At 44.7% G+C, this 19,498-nt stretch overlaps 1 protein-coding gene across 2 annotated transcripts in view; it reads left to right on the forward strand.

Moving 5' to 3' along the window:
- The first annotated feature begins 13,659 nt into the window (after positions 1–13,659).
- Mettl16 (methyltransferase like 16) overlaps positions 13,660–19,498 on the forward strand; it is a 74,270-nt gene continuing 68,431 nt past the window's right edge. The window contains exon 1 of one of the 2 annotated variants that reach the window (XM_005402584.1): positions 13,660–13,792. Coding sequence is in view for 1 of the 2 variants with exons in the window: in XM_005402583.2 (XP_005402640.1) it covers positions 18,048–18,086 (39 nt within the window). In the remaining variant the exon portion in view is untranslated. Of the gene's footprint in view, positions 13,793–18,020; positions 18,087–19,498 lie in introns of those variants that run through there. The other variant, XM_005402583.2, reaches the window with a different exon arrangement.

The following is a 19,498-nucleotide window of genomic DNA, read 5'->3' on the forward strand; positions in this document are numbered from 1 at the left end:
GAACTCACGACCTTGCGCTTGCCAGGCAGGCGCTTTTGCCGCTGAGCTAAATCCCCAGCCCCTCAACAGCAGTCTTAACAGTCAGTGTCTTTTGAGGCTTTGAGGGTCATGGCCTTGGATAGATCTAGGGCGGGGCTAAACTAGGGCTTTAGGTTCTGTTCCCTCACCTCTGTGCCTCAGCAAACAACAGGAGGTGTTACGGTTTTTATCTAGATGTTCCCCAAGAGCTTCATGCACTCATAGGTGGGGCTTTTGGAAGGTGATTGGATGAGAGGAGTTAGTAACTGATTTGCTCTTAGGAAATGGGTCTGGTCCAAGGAGGTGAGTCACAGGGGGCGTGACCTGGGAGGATTTATCTCCCTCCCCTGCTCCTCCCTTGATTCTCTGCTTTCTACGCACCATGAAGTGAGCTGCTCTCCTCCCCCGAGTCCTTTCCACAGAGCTGCTTCTGCCTGGAGCCTTGGGTCATGCAATGACTGAGACTAGCGGAACATGAACCAAAATAAGGCCCCTTCCTGTCAATTGTAGGTATTGGGTGTGGTGTTTCCATGACAAGGTTACTGAGACAGGAGGGAAGGTGATGGAGGCAGGAAAACTGGATTCTGCTCCAACATTTCCCACGATAGAGTTTAAGCATCCCTGGCCATCTTATATTTCCATCTCTAAGACAAGTGGGTAAAACTAGCTGAATTATAAGGTCTCTGACTTAGTTTCGTTTTTCATTGCTGAGACAAAATACCCAACACCCACAAGTTAAAGGAGGAAAGGTTTATTTAGCTCACAGTTTGTAGAGGTTTCAGTCTATAATTGGCTGGCTCCAAGACAGGGTGGCACATGGTAGAGAGGCAACCATTCATGGCAGTGGAAAACAGCAAAAGCAGCAGGAATGAAGAGAAGAGACAATCTCATATATTGTATGTACGCTAGCACACCCTTACTCCCAGCACTGGACAATGGATCAGTCACAAACTCTAGATTCAGCTACCTCTGAAAGTCTACCCCCCCACGACCGCATGAGGCTTTGAGGGGACAGCTAGACATAAACCATAACAGTCCCTTTCTTTTTGAGACAGAGTCTCACTATGTAGTCCAGGGAAGCCTTGAACTCACTATGCAGCCCAGGCTGGCCTCACATTTGTGGCAATCCTCCCACCTCAGCCTCTGAGTGCTGGGATTACAGGTGTGTGCCACCACATGTACCATCAATGATCCAAAAGGTAAGAATCTAGCTCTTGGCCAATTACATGGGCTCAGGAAGGTTGAGGAGCTGCCCCAAGCCACACAATCAGGCAGAGGGAGAGAGAACAGGAATTCACCTATTTTGAATCCCAGAGTCTGTTCAATTGCATTGTTCAAGGCAGATATTACCTCAGGCACTCTGCCACTCTTCCAAAGGCTGGGCATTCTTCAGATTAGGAAATGTGACAGAAGGAGAGCTCTGGGCGAGCTCCTGAGCTCACAAGCAGTGAGTAAGAGCAGAAGGAGGCTTAGCATCCTGTAGAAGGAAGCCTAGAGGCCCAGCCAGATGTGAGGCTGGCAGGTGGAAAGGAGTGAGTGATAAGATGCTTTGGAGGCAGTAGGATGAGAAGAAGTGTGTGGGATACCTTTCTTGTTCAGAAAACAATGTTCCATGCACAGTCCTAGTGCTATCAGAAAAATGCCACATGAGCTAAACATTTCATCTGTTTGGTGAGAGATGAGGCCATGACTTAGTGACAGGTACCGTCTATGAGAAATGGAGATGGTGGAGATGGAGTTGAATGTTGGGGAGGGGGTTGCAATGAGGTCTTTTATGTAGCCCAGGCTAAGCCTTGAACTCACTATGTAGCCCAGGTTGGCCTTGAACTCACAGTGATCGTCCTGCCTCAGCCTCCCAAGTGCTGGGGTTTCCACCAGGCTCTTCAGGCCTCACATCTTACTTCCTGGTCCGTAGTGACTGTTACAGGAGAAATAAAGTACAGAGTATAAAGCAGCCTTATGACTATCAGAAATTTCATCTGTCTGATTTGTTGTTGTTTGAAACAGGGTCTCACTATGTAGCCCAGGCTGGCCTCAAACTCATGGCAATCCTTCTGCCTCAGTCTCCTGAGAGCAGGGATTATAGGCATACACCAGAACTCCCAGATCTGATTTTTACATATTTAAATATTTATTTATTTTTACATATTTGAATATAGTCAAAGGCATTCATGTTATATATCTGTTGATTGCATGCAGAGTAAAACAAACGTTTGGGAACCTTGTCTGGAGATGGGCAGTGGACTCATAGTAAGTGAACCTCTGTGAGTCCCTGGTCACCGCTGAGGCCTGTATTGGCCTGTGAAGCTGTGACACCTCAAAGGCCAAGATGAGGCCACAGCTGAGGACGTCTGGCTCCAACCCCAATTAACTACAAGGAGACTGCAGCTGCAGGCTCCACACTCCTACAACAAATACCAACCTAAAGATAAGGTAGTTCTCCTGATTGACATAACTTACTACTTGGGAAAATATTTCCAAGGTCCTAGAAGATTCCTGCATTTTCTTTAGTATCTTTCTCCTTTGTTTTGAAAACCAAATAAATACGGGCTGCCCAGAAAAGTTCTTGTTCTTTACCCAGAGAATCTCGAATTCTGTTAGAGGGTTTGGAACCTACTGGGGCTCTAAAATCATTTCAATTGTCTCATTTATTTAAGCCTTCGTCGTTCAATCGTTGGGAGAATAAATAAGGGACTTTATTAACCTGATATTGCACCACACCAGCTGAGGACTCTCTGTCGCCCCCTACCTTCTGGCAGCGTCGCCACCCAGGCATCTCTGCGAGGGAACCTGGTGCAGCTCTCCCCTCTCCCGACCAGAGCCCATGGCCCTCCCGATGGGCCAGCAAATGTGCTGTGTCTCTCTAGACCCCTCATTCCTAATCAAATAACGCTGAGCACAAGGGAGGGCAGGAAATGCTAGAGGACATGAGATCTTTCTGGGTGTCTATCAGACCCTCTTGGAGAATAAAGCCCATTTTGTTACTTGAGCCCCAAACCAAAGCACACCGAAGACTCATCCCCTGGGGTGACTGAAGACACCTAATTAATTTTTCTCCTTCTCTCTCCCCCATAGCGTTCTGTTTCTCAAGTGAACAACTTCTACCTCCCTCCCCTACGTCCGTGTTTCTCCACATTGACAGTCCCAGCTCCATCACTATCAGCATCTGATGTCCGCTTGTTAAAAACACACATTCTCAGACCCCTCCCCAGACTGAGTCAGACTTTCCAGCATGTGGCCTGGGAGTCTTCTGTTTAACGAGTTCCCCAGGTGACGTGAGAGCTGTGCGGTTCTGTCAAGGTCAGGCGAAGGTCATCTCCAAGTAGTTTCAGACACCTTCCCAACAGCTCCTCCACCAGGGCAAACTGAACCCCATCTTTCACTGATCCTCCCTCTACTTCTTCTGCCTGCCCCAAGGCAGTGAGATAAGGAAACCCTTGAAAGTATAGTATTAAAGTGCACTAAAAAATGCATCCCAGCATTATTTACAGGATAGAAACAGAAAATAGCTGCTTGTTATGGAGGCCTGGTAACTTATTCAGCAGTACATCCTATCATCTCAAGGGAATACTACGCAACTATTAAAAGTGATAAAGTGATTTTACATCTTTATTATTGGATACCCTCTCATTGAAACTTCAAACAAACAAACAAACAAATAAACACTTTTTTGTGGCTGTGGGTATTGAACCCAGGGCCTCACACATGCTAGGCAAGCAGTTTACCGCTGAATTACTTCCCTAGCCCTTTTTATTTTATGAGACGGGGTCTCACTAACTTGCTCACTCTGGCTTCAAATTTGCGAGCCTTTTAATTCAGCCTCCCAGGTAGCTGGAATTACAGGCACATCCAGTTTCAGAAAAAAAAATCACCTTTTTTTTTTTGTCTTTTTGCGACAGGGTGTCGCTATGCAGTTCAGGCAGCCTTCTGCTCACTTTGTAGCCAAGGCTGCTCTTGAACTGGAAACATTCCTCCTGCCTCAGCCTCCCAGGTGCTGAGATTACAGGCGTGCACCACCACACCCGGCAAAAAACGTCACTTTTAATAGCGTGTTAGGGGTTGGAGGTGTTTGCCTAACATGCATGGGATGAGGCCTTGGGTTTGCTCCTCAGAAGCCACCCCAACAAGAGAATGTTAAATCTCACAGTTTTATCTATTTTTTTGTGTCTTTATGTACTTATTTATTTGTTGTAGTGATTTGAATGGAACCTAGAAGTTCAAACATGCTAGGCAAATAGGTTACCATGGAACCCTTATTATCTTTATAATCAGAAAAATGCAATGAAGCTATTTTCTTTCTTTGTTTTTCTTTTCTTTTTTGAAGCTATTTTCATTGGGAAAGAAAACACAAAATGCGGAAACATCCAGAAGTGTTTGCTGGATATTTATTATAAAGGAGCTTGCTTAGATTGCTCTGTAAGCCTCAGTAATAAAAAGCTCTTTAAATAATCACAGCAAATAATACAGTAAAAATAGCCAGATTGTTAGGATCTGAATTTCCAGACAGAAAGAGGTCACTGAGCCCAGTGTGAGGTACACACTTATATGAGGCTGAGTCAGAAGGATCCCAAATTCAAACACTGGGCAACTTAGCAATTTAGTAAGGCCCTGTCTCAAAATATAAACTTTTAAAAAACACTGAGGATATAGCTCAGTGTGAAGGTCCTGGGTTCAATCTTCAGTATACCCCCAAAAATAAAGTCACCAGAAGCTGAGCACAACAAAACAAAGAAATGACATATATATTTGTCATAAAATTTCAGGCCACCCAAATAAAGAAAAGAGCCTACAAGCTTTCAACAAGAAGAAAAAAGTAAAAAAGGTGGAGCCTGGGGATTTAGCTCAGCGGTACAGTGCTTGCCTGGCAAGCGCAAGGTCGTGAGTTCGATTCCCAGTACTGGAAAAAAACCAAAACCAAAAAAAAAAAAAAGTGAAAAAGGTCAAAGCATCAAGAATCAGTGTGCCACTGGTTATGCTGGTGAGCACTTGTAATCCCACCTCCTTAGCAAGATCCTGTCTCAAAATAAAAAATAAAGCTGGGCATGGTGGCACACGCCTGTAATTCCAGCGTGTGAGAGGCTGAGGTAGGAGGATCGTTGCAAGTTCGAGACCAGCCTGGGCTACAAAGTGAGCTCAAGGCCAGCTTGAACTGCATAGTGAGATCCTGCCTCAAAAAAATAAAAAATAAAACAATAAAAATAAAAAAATAAAAAGGGCTAGGGAGGTAAGTCAGTGTGTGTTCCCTCCCTAGAACTGGAGAAAAAAAAGAATCAGTGGTATGTCAGCTTCTACTGAAAACACTGGATATTAGATCACCATGAAGTTTTGAATTTAAAACTTAGGAAAAATGATGTTTATATTTATCCTAAATAATTATCCATGTGAGGGTAGTGTACAGACATACAAGTGCTCTGATACTTTACTTACATGGAGGTAGTATGGAGACAAAGGAGTGCTCTGATATTTTACTTCCCAAGCACTCAACCTTAGGACACTCCTGGAAGATGTATCTAAGCAAAAGGAGGATGTGTGATATGAAAAAAAAGGGAGAAAGAAAGAAAGAAAGAAAGAAAGAAAGAAAGAAAGAAAGAAAGAAAGAAAGAAAGGAAGGAAGGAAGGAAGAAAGAAAGAAAAGGCTCTGCACCATGAAAATGGGAGAAATCCATAGAAGCAATGAGGACAGGCCCAGCAAGACCCATGGAATAAGAAAATATAGCCTGGTGTGGTGGCGCACGCCTGTAATCCCAGCACTCAGGAGGCTGAGGCAGGAGGATCATTGCAAGTTCGAGACCAGCCTGGGCTACAAAGTGAGTTCAAGGCCAGCCTAAAGTGCACAGTGAAACCCTCTCTCAAAAAAACAAAAGAAAGAAAGAAAGAGAGAGAGAGAAGGAAAATATAGAGTAGGCTGGGCACAGGGGCACATGCCTATAAAACCAGCACTTAAGAGGCTGAAACAGTAGGATCACTTTTGAGTTTGAGACTAACCTTGGCTACAAAGTGAGTTCAGGGCCAGCTTGAACTGCTTAGTGAGACCCTATTTCAAAAGAACCAAACACAAAACAAAACAAAAAATAAAGTATTAGAAGCCATCACTCTACCTAAAATTGATTAACCATGACATGGTAGCATGTGATACCATTTAGAAAAGTGGAAGAAAACAAGAAAAAAATTTCAGAGTTGAAACTGTTTGTTACATCACCGCACACACACCATGGAAATAATATTTTTTGGTGCTCTTGGGAATCAAACTCAGGGCTTCACACTTGTTAGGCAAGCACTTTACCACTGAGCCACATCCCCAGTCCTTCTTGCTTTGAAACAGGGTATCATCAAGCTCCCCAGGGTGGCCTTGAATTTATTTTGATCCTCCTGCCTCCGCCTCCTGATGTAGCTCAGGTCCTTAGAAGTTGTTTGAGGACCTATCCTGAAAAGGTGCTGGGAATGAAAAGACAGTTAGTGGTGAATGGGTACCAGAGAGCCAGATCATCTAAAAATCTGACTCTGCTGCTTACTGGCTGCAAGCCCTTCTGCAGAAGTCCTAATCTTTCTAAAGTTTGGTTGCCTCATCACCCAAATGGGGCAATAACAGCCTCTGTCTTATCAGTGGTTGTGAAGATTAGGAGAGATAAACCTTGTAAAATCTCAGGTCTTAGCCCATAGTAAAACCCAGATGAGGGCCTGGCATGGTGGCCCATGCCTGTAATCCCAGCACTCGGGAGGCTGAGGCAGGAGGATTGCTGCAAATTCAAGACCAGCCTGGGCTACAAAGTGAGCTCAAGGCCAGCTTGAACTGCAAAGCGAGACCCTGTCTCAAAAAGACAAAAACAAACGAACAAAAAGCTCAGACGACTGCCTGGCAAGCGCGAGGTTGTGAGTTCGATTCCCGGTACCAGAAAAAAAAAAACCCAAAAAATAAAAAATAAAAAGAAGTTCAGACGAGTTTCTACTGTTAGTATTCGACACCTGCTAAACACAAAACCTTGGGAACTCCTGCTTCCCCACGCAGAGCAAACAGATGGAACACGCACAACCCAGTGATCAGGGAGCAGGAGCTGATTTCAGGCAAAAGCAACAATACCTATCAGTCACTGTGTGCTCACTGGCTGCCTGGCCCTTGGAAGACCTTCCCGCGAGTTAGATCGTCGCCCTAGGCCGCTCAGCCTGCAGGTGGCCGTCGTCCCACGAGTAGAGGTGCCCCTGGGGGGCCAAGAAAGCTAGCTGCCGCGGCTGCCGAACCGGACGCAGGGAGGACGCGGGGCGGGACTGGGGCGGAGCCCTACGGAGCGCGTGTGGCGGGCTCCCCGGGGACGGGGCTGCGGACCAAAAGGATTGGGGAACCTGGACAGGACGCTCACGGACATCAAGACCAGAGTGGGCCGGGAACGAGGGGAACTGAGGTCAGATAGAATGGAAACCTGTGCTTGCAGGGTCCGAAGGGGGCTTCCACTTGGAAGATCGCGGTGCGGGGCCTGGGAAACCGGAGGGGCACAGGAATCCCGCGGGCTGCCCGCTGGGCCCGCCTCACGACGCTTCTGTCGTCGGCGCCCCACCCCGTCAAAGCCCAGGCCATAGGGCTCAGTTTACCCGCTGGTGCCCCTCTCTAATCTGGATTTGTTTGTTATATTGTTTTTTCCACCGTTTGAACAAAGGGTCCAAACTGTGTTCCTCTCACGGGCTCCCTGAGAGCATGTCTGGCTCTGATCTCTTGAGTCCGCAGAGCCTGGGCCTGGTAGGCTCGCGGTAGGTAGAAAACGGCTGTGCGACTGAACTGCCTCTCCTTCGCCGTTGGGACTCCGGCAGCAGAGGGGGAGGCCCTTGCCCAGGGGTGAAAGACCTCAGCTACCCTAATCTCTTATGGTGGAGATTGGTGCGCAATAGCGGGGCTCTCTCATTGCCCTTTTCTGGGCCTCATGCTATCTTTTGCAGGAAGATGTGACTGGTGCTGTGATTCTCATTTTTACAGGTGAGGACAGGCTCAGAGGGGTAACCCAGCTAGCTGACATGTAGATCCTCATCTTGCCTACTCTGGGGCCACATTTCCTGAGGCTTTTGCCCAGCATAAGCATAGGGATGGCATTTTCTCTTCTTGTCCCCTTATGCACCAGAGCAGTCAAAGCTGTAGGAAGCAAAGGGAGGGCGTGGCCTAAGGACGGTGGCCAATAGCACTAGCGTGGTAAGGGTTTGAGATGGGAAGAGGAATGTACTGGGGATCAAAGCCAGGGCCGCATGCATGCTAGGCAGATGGTCTACCACTGAGTTACACCCCTAGCCCAACACTGTCATTTAAGTTTGATTCAGTACAGATGTACTTACCAAACTGTCACTGGAGTAGCTACCTGGGAGAGTGCAATGATGATCAGACACAGGCCTTGCACTCAAGGAGTCAAAACTGGGTAGGGCAATAGTTTTACATATGTAAGATACTCAGGAGCTCGAGAAGTTTATCTAGCCCGGCATGGTGGCAGATGCCTGTAATCCCAGCAGGAGGCTGAAGCAGGAGGATCTCTGCAAGTTCGAGGCCAGCCTGGGCTACATACTGAGCTCAAGGCCAGTCTAAACTACACAGCAAGACCCTGTCTCAAAAAAAAAGTTTTTCTAAACAAGTGTTTCTCACCAGGCATGGTGGTGCACACCTGTAATCTCAGCACTTGGGAGGCTGAGGCGGGAGGATCATTGTGAGTTTGAGACTGGCCTGGGCTACAAAGTGAGCTCAATGCCTGGCTGAACTGCAGAGTGAGACCCTGTCTCAAAAAAAAAGTGTTTCTCTACCCAGAGGTTCACATCTTCAAGCCTTGGGGGCTGGGGATTTAGCTCAGCGGCACAGCGCCTGCCTGGCAAGCACAAGGTCGTGAGTTCAATTCCCGGTACCAGAAAAACAAACAAAAAATAAAAAAATAAATCTTCAAGCCTCAGTTTGCTCAATACTGCAAAGTTCGAGGCCAGCCTGGTCTACCCAGTGAGCTCAAGGACAAGTAAGTTCATGAACAAAAACCAAACTTCATGGGAAATAACCTGTGGGGCTTTTAACACATACATAAACAGCTGGGCATTGTGGTACATTCCTGTAGTTCCAGCTACTCAGAAGGCTTGGATTACTTGAGTCTAGGAGTTCTAGGTTAGCTGGGCAGTATAGCTTGACCCTGTCTCAACAAACAAACCAAACAACTAAAAAAAAAAAAAGCAAAGGATTTAATTGACTAATTGAACAACTTCACTGTCTTTGCTGCAGTGTATGTAGAAGGTGTACAGACTTTTTTTTCCTTTTCTTTTCTTTTCTTGTTTTGGTACCGGGAATCAAACTCATGACCTCGTGGTTGCTGGGCAGGCGCTGTGCTGCTGGGGTACATCCCCAGCCCATACAGACTTTTCTGATTGGATAAAATCCTTGCATATGAATGTAAACCAGGTAAAGCAGATATTGAACATCTTACTAATTTTTTTTTTTTGTACTGGGGATTGAACCCAAGACTTTCACACTGAGGTACAGTCCCAGGCTTTTTATTTTATTTTTTTTTTCTGAGACAGGGTCTGCCTAAATTGCTAAATTGGATGTGGGGGTGCATGCCTATAATCCCAGCACTACAAAGGCTGAGGCAGGAGGATTGCTTTGAGTTCAAGACCAGCCTGAGCTACAAAGAGAGTTCAAGGCCAGCCTGAACTGCATAATGAAACTCTGGCTCAAAAAAGACAATCAATCAATCAATCAATCAATCAATAAATTACCCAGACTGGGCTCAAATTGCAATCTGTCTTCCTTAGTGCTGGGATTATAAGCATGTGTCATCATGCCTGGCTCTTGTTAACCTATTTTATAGAGACCACAATTTTCCTTTTTTTGGGGGGGGGGCGTTTCCGGTATCGGGAATCGAACTCACGACCTTGCACTTGCCAGGCAGGCACTGTGCCACTGAGCTAAATCCCCAGCCTGACAATTTTCATTTTATATGAAAAGTTTTGTATTTTTTTTGTGACAGGGTCTTAATATATAGTTTAGGGTGGCCTTGAATTTAGTATGTAGCACAGGTTGGCCTCAAATTTGCAGTGGTTCTTCTGCCTCAGCCTCCTGAGGGCTAGGATTACAGGTGTGCACCACCATGCCCAGCTTACCAGAGAGGTTATAAGGAATAATAATGCTAATATTAGAAGTTTACTAATGTACTAGACATTATTCTAAGTGTTTTATATGAATTGTCTAGTTTAATTCTCACAACCCTGTCAGATTATTCTCTTTTGCAGTATTGAGCAAACTGAGGCTTGAAGATTTATTTATTTATTTATTTATTTGGTTTTTTTCCTGTACCTGGAATCGAAATCATGACCTTGCACTTGCCAGGCAGGCGCTGTGCCTCTGAGCTAAATCCCCAGCCCCCGAGGCTTGAAGATTTAATTGTCCATAATCACAAGGTTAGTAAGTGCTGGGGTAAGATTAAAGCCAAAATTCCCTGCCTGCAGAAGTAGATCTCTCTGATGTGAAGTATAGGGGAACTAGATTTCTTCTTAGAGTTAACAGGAATTTACCAGCTTTTTTTTTCTTTTGAGACGAGGTCTCACTAAGTAAGTTGCCCAGGTGGCACTAGAACGGAATCATTCTGCCTCAGATTCCCAGGGTACTGGGATACCAACATATTGTTATTGTTGTTGTCATCTTTTTGAGACAGGGTCTCACTATGCAGTTCAGGCTGGCCTTGAACTCTCAGCAGTCCTCCTGCCTCAGTTTCTCGAGTGCTGGGATTACAGGTGTGTGCCACCACGCCTGGCTGGGATACCAGCATTTTAAATGTAATTGATTTTAATCTTACCATTCATACTTCTAAGGGCATTTTCTCTCAACTTTTCCAAAGCAAGCATGAAAATAGTGCAAAAATAACTAGTACCATGGCACTAGGGATATAGCTCTGGAGTAGAGTGATTCCTTAGCATGTGTGAGTGTGTTATTTCCAGGACCACAAACACACAAAGTGTGGGAGGGGATTACCAAATTCACAACCAATGAAAACAGACTAAGACATTCTGTGATATTATGTTACACTGGTGGCACAGTGAACCATGGCTTTGAACACTAGAAGGTACATTGGCACAGTCCCTTCTCCTTGAATCCAGGTGGATCCTTTTTTTTTTTTATGGCCATTTTCACAACTTTCTTTCTTTCTTTTTTCTAATTTTTTATTTTTTTATTTTAAAGAGAGTAGTAAATGAGAAACAAATAAACAACAACAAAAAAAAATAGAACAGCGACAGCATACCAGGATCACAAACATAAACAAATCAAAGCAACAACATTCAAAGTGATACAGGGTCTCAAGACAAAATAATACGAGTCAACAGTGGTTGTTACATTACATATCGCTATCCTCAACTACATTGCTCAGATTACCAGATGTAAGAATGAAAGATTGCTCAAATCATTAAAGAGAATAAGAAAATAATTCTTTGATAAAACATTAGAGATAATGCAATGTTTCACTAGACAAGATGGTAGTTCACCATTGTAATATTGTCACCATTTCATTGCATATTGTTACCTTAGATCTAAATATTAAAACAGAAACACTAAATTTATTAGAAGAGAAAGTAGGTAAAAATCTTGACGACACTGGGGTAGGCAGAGAGTTGATGAACAAAAACCAAACTGCATGGGAAATACTTTAAAGAATCAACAACTGGGATCTCATCTTATTGAAAAGTTTTTGCACATCTAAAGAAATCACCAATAAAGTAAAAAGAAAACTCACGAATTGGGAAAAAATTTTAGCCAACTCCCCCTCAGACAAAGGACTTCTATCTAAGACATATAAAGAATTTAAAAAAAAAATCAGGTGGATCCTTGAATTTGCTTTAGCCAGCAAAACAGGGCGAAAGTGCCGGTTCTGAACCTAAGCTTTGAGAAGGTTAGCAGTTTCCATGTTCACCTTTTTGGAAGAGTTGAACCAGTGTGTACGTCTGAGTATTCTCCCAGAGAGATTATGAAAAGACACCACGTGGAGAGGGAGAAAAGCTGAGACACAGCAGAGAGCCAGCTCTTTCAGCTGCACAAGCTGATGCAAGGCAAGGACAGCAGAATGGCTGGTGTAATCACAGCCTGGGTTGCAAAACTGTGGGTAAATAAAGTGATTATTGTTTTGACTCATATTTTAGAATGGTTTGTACACAACAGATAATGAAAACATCTCCTCCGCTTTCCGCTGGTGACTTCTGCCTAAAGCTCAACTCTCCACTCCTTATTCCTTATCTCCCACTTTTATGGCACTAATTTGCCAACTGATTTCATATTAATTATTAGGTCCTGAGCAACACTCCCTCCTTTTGAGACAGGATTTCCCTATGTAGTTTAGGCTGGCACTGAACTCACTATGTAGCCCAGGCTGGCCTTAAACTTGAATCCAGGGATCCTCTTTCCTCACTATCCCAAGTGCTAGGATTACAAGTATGCGCCAACATGTCCAGCTACCATTTTTGTTCTTCAGGGATCCTCCTTCCTCAGTATCCCAAGTGCTAGGATTACAAGTATGCGCCAACATGTCCAGCTACCATTTTTGTTCTTCAGGGATCCTCCTTCCTCAGTATCCCAAGTGCTAGGATTACAAGTATGTGCCAACATGTCCGGCTACCATTTTTGTTCTGTTTTGTTTTTGTGGTGCAGGAGATAGAAGCCAAGAAGTTGTGCATGCTAAAACACATGCTCTACCATTGAAATATACACGCAAACCACTTTTTTTTTGTACTTGGAACTGAACTCAGGACCTTGCACTTGCCAGGCAGGCGTTGCCCAACTCACTTTAAAAACAAAAAACAAAAAACAAACAACAACAACAACATTAAAATCCGGGCGTGGTGGCGCACACCTGTAATCCCAGCACTCGGTAAACTGAGGCAGGAGGATCGCCATGAGTTCGAGGCCAGCCTCGGCTACATAATGAGTTCAAGGTCAGCCTGAACTGCGAAACCTTGTCTCAAAAAACACGCCCCCCCAAAAAACCTTAAAAGATCCTACTTCCTGACTTTAGCTCTAGCTTTGGTACTAGCTGCGTGTGCCTTTTGAGGGTCATGTTCTGTTTCAGTTGTAAAATAGGGAGGCTACAGCTCACTGTACGTACCCCAGGGTAAAAATGACTATAACCGAGTTGAAACAAAAATGAAATGCATTATGAGCTTCTAGCTCAAGAGGCAAATGAGAAAAATCAAAGAACAAGGATTTTATGGCGTCGGAATGTAAGATCTTTTACAAACGACTGAACTTCTCTAATCCTCAGTTCTTCTGTAAATGAGGCTACTCTACCTGTGATGGTTGAACATGGCTCCCCACAGAGACCTGTTGCTCAGTAAGCAACAATTGCCCGGGATCAAACACAAAAGTCTCCCTCCCTCATCTTCCTATTCTCTGCCATCTCCAGAGAGTATGACTTGGTAAATCTAGAGCGGTACCCAGAAAGCTACTTAAACAAAAGCAAAAACAAAGTTCCTCAGCGGGTTGGTGTGCAGGTCCCTCTTTCACCACACAGCAAAGGACTCTTTCACTAGCTACCACGCCCCGCTTTCTGTCAAAAGGAGCCGCAAATTCCAGGTATCGCGACACTTGCTTCTTTCTTTGGGTTAGGTGCGAGTCTCGCGAGAGCTATTTGTCCAATCACTAGGCCAGACGGTTTCACAAGATGGCGGCGCGCGGGGATCGTGGCATTTGCGTTTCTACGAGTTTCGCGCTGCGGGTGGCTTAAAAATTTGAGACTGTACAGGCCCACGCCAGACGCATCGTTGGGCAAAAGCATCCGCCTCGGAGGTGGGTCATTTAACATCTTTTTATGCGGATTGGGGTCATGGATCAATTAACCCATCGATCACCCGGCTTCCTCGTTCTCGGGTCAAAGGCTCAGCAGGTTCTGACTTCAGGCTGGTTCTGACTTCAGGCGCGAGGAAGGGAGACCCATGCGGTGTGCGCGCGGGCTGGGATGTGAAGGGTGTGTGGGAGGAGCTGGCAAATAGGATGGAGCCTGTGAACCATGTAAGTATGAACCCCCCCCGCCCCGGGGGCGATGACGTTTAGAGAATGGTGGCAGACACACTGAGTGGGTGAGATGAGGGCGTGGAAGAGGTGCAGGAGTCGGGCAAGTGGGAGTGGCGAGATAGGTGGAAAAAGTCGGGTTTGTGAGGGAAGGCGAGGACAGAAAGCCAAGGTTGGGGTCGAGGTAGGAGGGGTCTGTGGAGAAGGAATTGGGCCTTCTAGTCATCATCATCATCATCATCATCATCATCATCATCATCATCATCATCTTGGAGACAGTCTTGCCGTGTGGTTCAGGCCGGCCTTGAATTCACTTTGTAGCCCAGGTTGGTCTTGAACTCGCTGTGATCCTCTGCTTCAGCCCCCTAAGAGCTGGAATTACAGGTGTGTGCCACCAGGCCCAGAATTACACATTCTAAAAGCAGAATTTAGATTTTTTTTTTTTTTTTTAAAACAGACTTAGATATTAAGAGAAGTGGTACTTGAGAGTTAAGGGTCAGGAAGAACCAAAGGCACAAAAGCATGGAAATGAGATAGATCAAAGAATGGAAGTGTCGGCCTCCACAGTACTATTTTAGCTTTCTGGACCGATTCAGGCAACCCTGAAGAAAGATTTCGGCCCTTAGGATGAGCTTTTTGTGAGACTCGAGATGAGAACTGCTAAGGATGGTGTGTTTCAGTGGCCTGGACAATGAAATAAGTTCTGTTGTGCTTTCAGTCAACAAAAACGTGGGTGCCTCTTCTCTCCTAGTACCTGCGTTGAGCTTTGGGATTTCTCAGTGAACAAAACAGACAAAATATTTTTCTTCATGAAACTTACTGGCAGGAAAATTTTTAAAAAATAAAATGTTGGAATGCCAGATGGATAAATTCAGTGTAGAATACTGCAGCTAGGAAGGGAAATGAGAAGTGTGTTCACTCCCTGGGTATTTAAATCAGATACACAAAAAAGATGTCAGTGAGGAGATAATGGTTGACCAAAGACCTGAAGAAGGAGAAGGTGCATTTAATGTGTGTATTTCTAGCGGGAGTAAACCCTAGAGCAACTCTTGCAAGTGCAAAAACCCTAAGGCATGGATGTGCCAGACTTGACAGAAATAGCAAGAAGGACAATGTGGTTAGATCAGAATGAACTAGAAAAAGTTGATTATGTGAGGGAAAACGGGGAAGTGACAGTGTTGATGTCAGGAAGAGTTGATACCCAAGGCGGGTGAGGTGACACATGCCTGTAATTCCAGCACTGGGGAGAATGGGGCAGGAGGTTCTTGAGTTTGAGGCCAGCCTGGCCGGGCTGTGTAATAAGACCCTGTATCAAAAGAAAAAAAAAGGCCAATATCCAGCTAAACTTCCAGGAATAATATATTGTCAGCTAATCATGCATTGTCCGCACTAGGAGGCTGGTGAACAAAAACAAACAAAAAAATGACTTTATTTAGGTGGGCACAATGGCACATACCCCCAGCACTTTGGGAGGCTGAAGCATGAGGATCACAATTTTAAGTATGCTTGGGCAATTTTTTTTATTTTTTATTTTTTACTTTTTCTTGTATTTTTGAGACAGGGTCTCACTATGCAGTTCAGGCTGGCCATGAGCTCACTTTGTAGCCCAGGCTGGTCTCGAACTCCCAACAATCCTCCTGCCCCAGCTTCCAGAGGGCTGGGATTACAGGTGTGTGCCACCACTCCCAGCCCTAGGGCAATTTAAATCCTCTTTCAAAGTAAAAAAAAAAGTAGCCAGGTGAGGTAGTTTATCCAGTCAGAAGGCTGAGGCAGGAGGATACCATCCAGGCCAGTCTAGCTGTATCTCTTTGACCAGAATTAAGATGGCAGAAAGTGAAATGAAATTAGTCTCACTTAGTTCAAGGTGTCATATTCTGTGTGCACTGATGTGAGCTGTGAAATCTTTGGTGTCTTCTGTAGTATGCTGCAGAGCCCTAATATACCACTGTGTTAGAGTACCTTTCATTTTTCTTGCTGGCCAGAATTAGAAGAAAGGAGACCATTTTCCTTTTCAGTGTTTTCTTGGGGACTGAGACCTGTCCTGGTTTCATGTTTCCCTCTTTCCTGATGGTCTGTGAAAGGTCTGTTAATGTTAGAAAATGAAAACCAATATTTAATGAGTTTCAGTGGTAGTGTAAGGGCGAAAAGTAGTAACTTACTGTGCTGGAAAATATCCAGGTGACTCCTCACGTTCAGTCACTCAAGAAATGTTTAGGCCCGTTGCTGGGGGTATAGGGAAAAATAAAACATACAGTTGCAGCCAGGTTTGTCTGTAACAGATGTGATTACATACATAATAGCAAACTGAAGAGGTTTGAAAGCATATGGAGTAGGGGGAGTGGATTTGTGGGTCAGAGGAAGACTCTTAGAAGGAGATGCTTAGGGTATGATTTTGAAGGATTAATGGGTCTTCAGCAGTGACAGGAGATGGTGGTAGGGTGGGAGGATCTTGCAGCCAGTAAGAATAGTACATTGTTGAAGAGACCATTGTGCAGCAGAGAGAATGAAAGAGTGGTCATGGAGAGATCAGTTACTGTCACACTAGTTCAGAAAAGAAATGATAATGATGTGGGCCAGAGGGGTGGTGTTATGGAGGATGAAAGTTGGAATTGGGAGATGGAGAATGTTCAGCACATGGCCTGCATCTGGAATAGTGGAGACAGGGCAGGAAGAATGCTAAATTTCTGGCTTATTCACCAGGAGAAAGATAGTGACATCGTGCAGTGCAGTGGGGAAAATTAGGAGAGGACCAGTTTGTATTTAATTTTGGACATGTACATGAAATACTTCTGCTTCATTCGTGTGAGAAGTATGGGAGCCAGCTGGGGATGTGATTTGGAAAGGTCTAGAGCAGTGGTGGGGAACCTATGGGACACGTGCTGCAGCAGGCTGTTAGTATCATTGAAAGCTCTAAAAGGTTTGCCGTCACTAGTCTAGAGTAAAAAAATAATTCTTTCCTGAAATGGGTTATTTATTTATTTAACTTTTTTCTTGTACCGGGAATCGAACTCATGACCTTGTGCTTGCCAGGCAGGCACTGTGCTACTGAGCTGTATCCCCAGCCCTGTAATAAAGTGTTAATAGATTTATTACTATGTAAAATTATATTTCTAACAAAGCTTGCAAAGGAAAGGTGTTTGTTGCTAGGAAAGTTCCTAATAGGGAGCTGGGTGTGATGCTGCACACCTGGAATCCCACCCCTTGGGAGGTTGAGGCAGGAGGACTGTCATGAGCTCCAAGCCAAGTGAGTTACTTGGGCTACTTAGTCAATTCAAGGTTAGCCTGAAGTACATGGCAAGAGCCTCTTCTAAAAAAATAAATTAAACTTCCTAACAAGGGATGTGTCTTAGTCACCTTCTCATCGCTGAGACACAATACTGTGTACACCTACAGCTTAAAGGAGGAGAGGTTTACTCTGGCTCATGCATTTACTCCATAAATGGCTGGCTGCATGGCAGAAAGGCATGGTGCAAGGGCTTGGCTAGAAGGAGAGCTGCTGATTACCCTGTGGTATCCAGGGAGTGAAGAGAGGAGCCTGGAAGGGAGATAGATTTTTCCAGGTCACGCCCCAGTGACCCACCTCTTCCAGTGAGGGCTCACCTCCTAACACCAAGCCAGCTGTAGGACCCCTGTGATCCCGTCACCTTCCAAACACGTGAGGCTTTGGGGGCCATTTTAGCTAAACCATAAGGACCTGCCAGACTTACCTGAGGAGATTAGGGAAGGCCTTTTACTGTGATCCTGAGGATGTGTAGGAACTTACCAGCTGAAGGTGGGGAGGAAAGAGTACAGTTAAAAGGAATATGTAGCCTGTATAATAGTTCTGTGGCCAGCATGGAGGGACAGAAAGAAGAGCTAAGGGGGGTACGTATGACTTCAGCCGATAGTGGAAGCTAGGTAAAGCCAGACCATGCAGGATCTGTTATGTATGCTGAAGTCATAACATTTTTTTTTGATACCGGAAATTGAACTCAGGACCTCGCTCTTCCCAGGCAGGTGCTTGTACCGCTGAGCTACATTCCCGGCCCATAATATGTATGCTGAAGTAATGACATCTATTTTTATGCTAAGAGTAAGTTTTTTTTTTTTTTTGGAGGGGGTGGTTTTTTTTTGGGTGGGATTCCTGGGAATTGAACTCAGGACCTTGCACTTGCCAGGCAGGCTCTGTGCCACTGAGCCATATCAACAGCCCTTGGTTTTTTTTTTTTTAAAAACAAACAAACAAAAAAACAAAACAAAAACAACTGAACACTGTGAAGTTCAGGCTGGCCTTAACTCACTGTGTAACCCAGGCTGGCCTTGAAGTGGTGTCAACCCTCCTACCTCAGCCTCCTGAGCACTGGCAGTACAGGCGTGCACCACTACACCTGACAGAGTAATGTTTTGAGCAAGCAGATGTAGGTAGATTTACTAAGATTGTAGTTAGAGGTGATCACTACAAGGAAAAGTGGGACCAAGAGTGATTGAAGGCAAACTAATTGAGAGGCTGTTCTAGCAGTCTGCGTAATTTGTCCTAGGTTGATGCTAGTGGGAACAAGGGAAAAGAGATGAATTTGAAGTGTTTAGCAGGTAAAACCCACAGACTGATTTCTTGGATATAAGAGAGAGAAAACTATCAGGTGACTCCTAGATTTCTGGCTTGCATATGAACTCAGGACCTTGCACTTGCCAGGCAGGTGCTATGCATAATATTCTTTAAAATGTTCATTATTAAGCCAAGCACACTAGCATGTTCTTATAATTTCAGCAATCTGGGAGGCTGAGGCAAGTTTGAGCCCAGTTTGGGGAATTTAGGGATTTACAAAGACCCCGTCTCAAAGTAAAAAAATTTTTAAAGGGAGGCGGATGTAGTTCAGTGTGAAGGCCCTGGGTTCAATCCACAGTAGCACCCCCCCCAAAAAAAGTAGAAATACAAAGAACAATATAAAGAAAAAAAATTGCCTACCGTGTGAGGTACACTAAAATATTTTTCAAATTACCAACTGGGGGCTAGGGCTATCCCTAGTAGTACAATGTATGATTAGTATGCATGAGGCCCAGGGTTCAGTCTCCGGCACCAAACCAAAAACTAAGTAAGCAAAATTACTAAGTACCTGGAGATCTACTAGGAAACTATTAGTTTGTTGTTGTGTCTTTTTTTTTTTTTTTCAGTTTTTACTTCTTGATGTAAATATACTAGCTTTTCTTCTTTTTAATCTGAATGAAGACAAAGTGTTTTCATTTGTTTTATTTATTTATTTTACTTTTTAAGCCTACAGCACCAGGTGTTCCCAGGCAGTCTCCCTTCCAAGTACTAACCAGGCCTGACCCTGCTTAGTGTCCGAGATCAGACGAGATTGGGCCCATTCAGGGTGGTATGGCTGTAGACTTCATTTGTTTTTAGCTATTTAGGAGTGACACAAATTCATGAAAGAAATTAAAATAGAACTTTTTTCCAAACTTTAGTGACTTTGTAGTGTGCTACCAAATATTCAATCCTGGCAC

Source organism: Chinchilla lanigera, unplaced genomic scaffold (assembly GCF_000276665.1).
Source record: "Chinchilla lanigera isolate Chin_1 unplaced genomic scaffold, ChiLan1.0 scaffold00080, whole genome shotgun sequence".
NCBI classification, from domain to species: Eukaryota; Metazoa; Chordata; class Mammalia; order Rodentia; family Chinchillidae; genus Chinchilla; species Chinchilla lanigera.